The 7,452-nt window shown below is 41.2% G+C and overlaps 1 protein-coding gene across 1 annotated transcript; it reads left to right on the top strand.

Annotated features, from left to right (window-relative positions):
- The first annotated feature begins 933 nt into the window (after positions 1 to 933).
- On the top strand, positions 934 to 1,506 carry LOC113692595 (uncharacterized). The gene has a single exon (XM_027211023.1). The coding sequence runs from the start codon at positions 934 to 936 to the stop codon at positions 1,504 to 1,506; it is 573 nt and encodes a 190-aa protein (XP_027066824.1).
- The last annotated feature ends 5,946 nt before the right edge of the window (positions 1,507 to 7,452 follow it).

The following is a 7,452-nucleotide window of genomic DNA, read 5'->3' as shown; positions in this document are numbered from 1 at the left end:
GCCAATCAGAACTAGGGACCTAGAGGTGGAGAAGGGGACCAGATAGCTACGGCTATCAATCGTATGACTGACCTACTAGCTCGATTGGTTAACCAACAAGGTCAAGTGTCGGGTAACCAACAAAGGGACCCTGAAGTAAGTGAGGATAAGGCCCTGGAACGGTTCCAAAAGTTTGCTCCAAAATTTCTTGGGGTACCCGATCCCGAAATTGCCTAGAACTGGTTTGAGCGAATGGAGGATATATTCGCTGCATTACATTACACTGAAGAGGGGCAAGTGACCTTCATAGTTTTTCAGTTGGAAGGCACGGCCTGTTCCTGGTGGAACGTAGTGAGGGAAAAGTGGGACAGGGAGCAAACCCCACGTACTTGGTTAAACTTTACTAGGGAATTCAATGAGAAATTCCTTCCGCCCTTAATCCAGGAGAAAAGAGAGGATGAGTTTATCAAACTGCGCTAAGGCACTACGAGCGGCATATGAGACCAAATTCACCCAACTCACCAAATTTGCTCCGGAACTGGTGGTTATTGAGCAAAAACGCATAAGGCGGTTTGTCCAGGGTTTGAATGTGGAGATTCAAAAGGACTTAGCTGTAGCTCAAATCGACACGTTTAAGGATGCTCTTGAGAAAGCTCAATGAGTGGAACAGGCCCGATTCCAAGTTCAGACCTTTCAAGTCAAGAGACGTGGCGCATCTAGTAGTGCTCTCGAGCGAGTCAATCAACATGTACCACCCCTTAAGTTTGGGAGGGGTACAGGTGGAGTTCGAATCTCAGGAACACCGAGAGGAGCTCCATCCAGAGGGGCTCAAAATGAAAGGCGACAATAGAAGCTTGTCTCCCAAGGAGCTCCTACACCCACTTCTTGAACAAGCTGTGGATATTGTGGTAAGACAAACCACACCGAGAATGCTTGTTGGCGTAAAATAAGGAAATGTCTCCGTTGCTGAAATGCCCTATTCAAAATCGTGAAGAAAATGAGGGTACGCATCCAAAGAAGTTGAACCCTAAGCAACCAACTACTAGTGGGAATAGGTCAAAAGTCTCTGCTAGGGTTTTTTCTTTGGACCATCAGCGAGCCCCTGAGTTATCTGATATAGTGGAAGGTACGATTCCTGTATTCCACCGTTTAGCTAAGCTTCTTATTGACCCTGGGGCAACCCATTCTTTTGTGAATCCTGCCTTTATGTGTGGTATTGATGTGAATCCTGTTAAATTACCTTATGTCTTGGAAGTTAGAACACCTACTAGGGATCAAAGGCTAATTACCGATATGGTTTATAAAAATTGTGAGATTTGGGTAGGAGAACGGAAGTTGGTGGTAGACTTGATAAGTTTAGATCTCAAGGGGTATGGCGTGATATTAGACATGGATTGGTTGGCTCACTATAATACTCAGTTGAATTGCAAGACTAAGGTGGTGGAATTCTCTATACCAAGAGAGGCGACTCTAAGATTAGATGTGCGAGGTAGATTAGTCTCGTCTGCACTTATTTCTGGAATTTGAGCCAGAAAATTATTGAGTACAGGGGCGTAGGGCTATTTAACTTTCTTAATTAATACGCCTAGAACTAAGGTGAAACTGGAGGATATGTTAGTAGTAAATGAATTTCTCGACGTTTTCCCTGACGAGTTGAAGTCGATGCCGCCAGAGAGGGAAACAGAATTTAAGATCGATTTGGTGCCTGGAACCGCTCCTATTACGAAAACACCATACCGAATGGCCCCTGCTGAATTTAAGGAACTAAAACTGCAGTTACAGGATTTGTTAGAGCGAGGGTTCATTTGAGAAAGTGATTCATCTTGGGGAGCTCCTGTTCTATTTGTTAAAAAGAAGGATGGCAGTTTGAAACTCTGTATAGATTATCGCGGCTTAAATGATGTCACGGTGAAAAATAAATATCTTTGCTTTCTTCACTTCGAGTCCTGTGGAGGGAAATAAAATAATTATGGGGTGAGCTAGAAGCTCAGCGAGTAACCAGTAAAATCCAGAAATCAAATAAGCTTTACAATCGTTCATTTCAATGATGTCATGATTCAGTAGTCAAATATACGTTTATTGCTCTCGTGAGCCAGTGAAATCATTGTACCCAAACACCCAACGCTCAAGTTGGTCACTTAACGTTTAACAGTAAGAGGGAGCCCTTTGGTGCTCCAGATGAACATGAACAGTGGTGGAGACGTTGGTGTTCAGCACAAGACTCCCCAAGAACTCATTGAAGCCAAATCATGTCATGAAGTCACACACAAGCACGCATGATATGCAATTGAGTAAATAATGCAAGAAAACGTTCATAAGTAACTTTGGGGCAGTTTTGGGATTACTCACCGCCACGGCTCATAATCGTCTTCCATTAGATACCATTCCTCGAGCAATTCCAAGCCCTTCAACTCAAACTCAAAGCAATCATACACTCGTAAAGTTCGGACAGCATTTCCCCTTACTTTCTTTATTTGTCCAACCTACAATCAAATACCCAATCATATAGTAATTAACCACACTCGCACATACGGTTCGTAAACGATAAAACATATCCAATTAGGGCCACAATACCCCTCAATCAAGCCAATTAGAAGCTTACAAGCCAACCATAGAAAATCCCCCAAATTAAACCCTAGAAACCGGAATTTCCGCATAACCCAGAAATTTTCCGCAAACGATCGTAATAAACACACAAGAGCTTCATTTAACACCATAATGAGCTATCAATTCAAGACCAATCCATAATTGTAATATAAAATCAGAAAATCCCCAAATAAATCACAAATTCACCATAAATTCCTTGAACCCATATAATACTCCACAATACAACACATTTAATCACCACAAACCACCAATTAACCAATATTAGAACAAAAGGGAACTTGTTTATCCAACTTACCTCAAATTCAAGAAAGGTATCAACGTAGAGCTTCCCATCCAAAATCAATCCATCAAAAACTTCAAACCACCATAGTACACCCTTGTATGAAATACTTTCCAAAACCATCGGTGAAATCGCAAGATTTGGTGAAGATTGAAACTAGGAAAATTGAGGGCTTTTCTCTCTTATGAAGCTCGGTCAAGCCAGGTGAAGAAATGAAGATATTTCCCTGCCAAAAGAAGATATAAATGAAGAAAACAGCTGGTCAAAAGTTGGCAGCCAGACTGCCACGTCAGAATCCGGCCGGATTCGAGGCAGTGGCCAAACTACTTTTTTTTTTCAAAACTGCAAGGCAATCCGGTCAGGTATCCGGCCAGAAACTGGCCGGATTTCCGGCAGGATTTGGCCCCTTTCACTTTTTCAAAATTCTTTCTTCTTTTCCAAAATCAAAAGCTGCGCTCCTTCGTTCGTCCAACCAAGATCTATGTAAAATGAAAACCCTCCTTCTTTCGGGGTGTCACAATCTCCCCTCCTTAAAAGAATGTCGTCCTCGACATTCCCACTTGTCCCTACCAAATCCAAAATCCTCAAAAGTCACTCAAACATTCCAAGCAAGCACTAAGAGATAAACCACACCTACTTGTCCGTTTTTCCGTTCTACAAGAAATCACTGATATTTCAAATCAAACCCACAGTCCGGCATCCTAAACTTCAAGCCTAGGATACACTACCGAGATCTGAAGCCTAAGCTCTGATACCAACTGTGACAGCCCCACCTCTCCCTAGGGCGAACCTTAGGGTATCAGCGGACGGCCTGCCCAACTCTCGCCGGGACTCAGTCGATCACTACAGTTCTCAAATAAATTACAAGATAAATCTCAAACATACATCAAATGCTCCAATTTACATATCAAAAGCGAAGCGGAAACTAATCAATTGCACTAACAACTAAAGCCTCAAGAGATACAAGGAAAACTAATTTCCGAATAAGACCAAGTCCTCAATTCTCACATAATTACAAGTACAAGTACAATCGCAATCTCAAATATCACACAACATAAAACTAGAACTCCAACTGTTCAGTAGATCATCCATTCCATCACACGGAGAACTTTAATACAAATGCTTTCTTCACTTCGAGTCCTGTGGAGGGAAATAAAATAATTTTGGGGTGAGCTAGAAGCTCAGCGAGTAACCAGTAAAATCCAGAAATCAAATAAGCTTTACAATCGTTCATTTCAATGATGTCATGATTCAGTAGTCAAATATACGTTTATTGCTCTCGTGAGCCAGTGAAATCATTGTACCCAAACACCCAACGCTCAAGTTGGTCACTTAACGTTTAACAGTAAGAGGGAGCACTTTGGTGCTCCAGATGAACATGAACAGTGGTGGAGACGTTGGTGTTCAGCACAAGACTCCCCAAGAACTCATTGAAGCCAAATCATGTCATGAAGTCACACACAAGCACGCATGATATGCAATTGAGTAAATAATGCAAGAAAACGTTCATAAGTAACTTTGAGGCAGTTTTGGGATTACTCACCGCCACGGCTCATAATCGTCTTCCATTAGATACCATTCCTCGAGCAATTCCAAGCCCTTCAACTCAAACTCAAAGCAATCATACACTCGTAAAGTTCGGACAGCATTTCCCCTTACTTTCTTTATTTGTCCAACCTACAATCAAATACCCAATCATATAGTAATTAACCACACTCGCACATACGGTTCGTAAACGATAAAACATATCCAATTAGGGCCACAATACCCCTCAATCAAGCCAATTAGAAGCTTACAAGCCAACCATAGAAAATCCCCCAAATTAAACCCTAGAAACCGGAATTTCCGCATAACCCAGAAATTTTCCGCAAACGATCGTAATAAACACACAAGAGCTTCATTTAACACCATAATGAGCTATCAACTCAAGACCAATCCATGATTGTAATATAAAATCAGAAAATCCCCAAATAAATCACAAATTCACCATAAATTCCTTGAACCCATATAATACTCCACAATACAACACATTTAATCACCACAAACCACCAATTAACCAATATTAGAACAAAAGGGAACTTGTTTATCCAACTTACCTCAAATTCAAGAAAGCTATCAACGTAGAGCTTCCCATCCAAAATCAATCCATCAAAAACTTCAAACCACCATAGTACACCCTTGTATGAAATACTTTCCAAAACCATCGGTGAAATCGCAAGATTTGGTGAAGATTGAAACTAGGAAAATTGAGGGCTTTTCTCTCTTATGAAGCTCGGTCAAGCCAGGTGAAGAAATGAAGATATTTCCCTGCCAAAAGAAGATATAAATGAAGAAAACAGCTGGTCAAAAGTTGGCAGCCAGACTGCCACGTCAGAATCCGGCCGGATTCGAGGCAGTGGCCAAACTCCTTTTTTTTTTCAAAACTGCAAGGCAATCCGGTCAGGTATCCGGCCAGAAACTGGCCGGATTTCCGGCCGGATTTGGCCCCTTTCACTTTTTCAAAATTCTTTCTTCTTTTCCAAAATCAAAAGCTGCGCTCCTTCGCTCGTCCAACCAAGATCTATGTAAAATGAAAACCCTCCTTCTTTCGGGGCGTCACAATCTCCCCTCCTTAAAAGAATGTCGTCCTCGACATTCCCACTTGTCCCTACCAAATCCAAAATCCTCAAAAGTCACTCAAACATTCCAAGCAAGAACTAAGAGATAAACCACACCTACTTGTCCGTTTTTCCGTTCTACAAGAAATCACTGATATTTCAAATCAAACCCACAGTCCGGCATCCTAAACTTCAAGCCTAGGATACACTACCGAGATCTGAAGCCTAAGCTCTGATACCAACTGTAACAGCCCCACCTCTCCCTAGGGCGAACCTTAGGGTATCAGCGGACGGCCTGCCCAGCTCTCGCCGGGACTCAGTCGATCACTACAGTCCTCAAATAAATTACAAGATAAATCTCAAACATACATCAAATGCTCCAATTTACATATCAAAAGCGAAGCGGAAACTAATCAATTGCACTAACAACTAAAGCCTCAAGAGATACAAGGAAAACTAATTTCCGAATAAGACCAAGTCCTCAATTCTCACATAATTACAAGTACAAGTACAATCGCAATCTCAAATATCACACAACATAAAACTAGAACTCCAACTGTTCAGTAGATCATCCATTCCATCACACGGAGAACTTTAATACAAATGCTTTCTTCACTTCGAGTCCTGTGGAGGGAAATAAAATAATTTTGGGGTGAGCTAGAAGCTCAGCGAGTAACCAGTAAAATCCAGAAATCAAATAAGCTTTACAATCGTTCATTTCAATGATGTCATGATTCAGTAGTCAAATATACGTTTATTGCTCTCGTGAGCCAGTGAAATCATTGTACCCAAACACCCAACGCTCAAGTTGGTCACTTAACGTTTAACAGTAAGAGGGAGCACTTTGGTGCTCCAGATGAACATGAACAGTGGTGGAGACGTTGGTGTTCAGCACAAGACTCCCCAAGAACTCATTGAAGCCAAATCATGTCATGAAGTCACACACAAGCACGCATGATATGCAATTGAGTAAATAATGCAAGAAAACATTCATAAGTAACTTTGGGGCAGTTTTGGGATTACTCACCGCCACGGCTCATAATCATCTTCCATTAGATACCATTCCTCGAGCAATTCCAAGCCCTTCAACTCAAACTCAAAGCAATCATACACTCGTAAAGTTCGGACAGCATTTCCCCTTACTTTCTTTATTTGTCCAACCTACAATCAAATACCCAATCATATAGTAATTAACCACACTCGCACATACGGTTCGTAAACGATAAAACATATCCAATTAGGGCCACAATACCCCTCAATCAAGCCAATTAGAAGCTTACAAGCCAACCATAGAAAATCCCCCAAATTAAACCCTAGAAACCGGAATTTCCGCATAACCCAGAAATTTTCCGCAAACGATCGTAATAAACACACAAGAGCTTCATTTAACACCATAATGAGCTATCAACTCAAGACCAATCCATGATTGTAATATAAAATCAGAAAATCCCCAAATAAATCACAAATTCACCATAAATTCCTTGAACCCATATAATACTCCACAAAACAACACATTTAATCACCACAAACCACCAATTAACCAATATTAGAACAAAAGGGAACTTGTTTATCCAACTTACCTCAAATTCAAGAAAGCTATCAACTTAGAGCTTCCCATCCAAAATCAATCCATCAAAAACTTCAAACCACCATAGTACACCCTTGTATGAAATACTTTCCAAAACCATCGGTGAAATCGCAAGATTTAGTGAAGATTGAAACTAGGAAAATTGAGAGCTTTTCTCTCTTATGAAGCTCGGTCAAGCCAGGTGAAGAAATGAAGATATTTCCCAGCCAAAACAAGATATAAATGAAGAAAACAGCTGGTCAAAAGTTGGCAGCCAGACTGCCACGTCAGAATCCGGCCGGATTCGAGGCAGTGGCCAAACTCCTTTTTTTTTTTCAAAACTGCAAGGCAATCCGGTCAGGTATCCGGCCGGATTTGGCCCCTTTCACTTTTTCAAAATTCTTTCTTCTTTTCCAAAATCA

Source organism: Coffea arabica, chromosome 1e, assembly GCF_036785885.1.
Source record: "Coffea arabica cultivar ET-39 chromosome 1e, Coffea Arabica ET-39 HiFi, whole genome shotgun sequence".
In the NCBI taxonomy this organism is placed as follows: Eukaryota; Viridiplantae; Streptophyta; class Magnoliopsida; order Gentianales; family Rubiaceae; genus Coffea; species Coffea arabica.
The sequence above is the reverse complement of the archived record's forward strand: the minus strand, read 5'-3'. Positions and strand labels throughout refer to the sequence as shown.

What these genes read in the sequence shown, in the direction of transcription:
- LOC113692595 (XM_027211023.1), top strand. Translation starts at nt 934, where the DNA reads ATGTCTCCGTTGCTGAAATGCCCTATTCAAAATCGTGAAGAAAATGAG.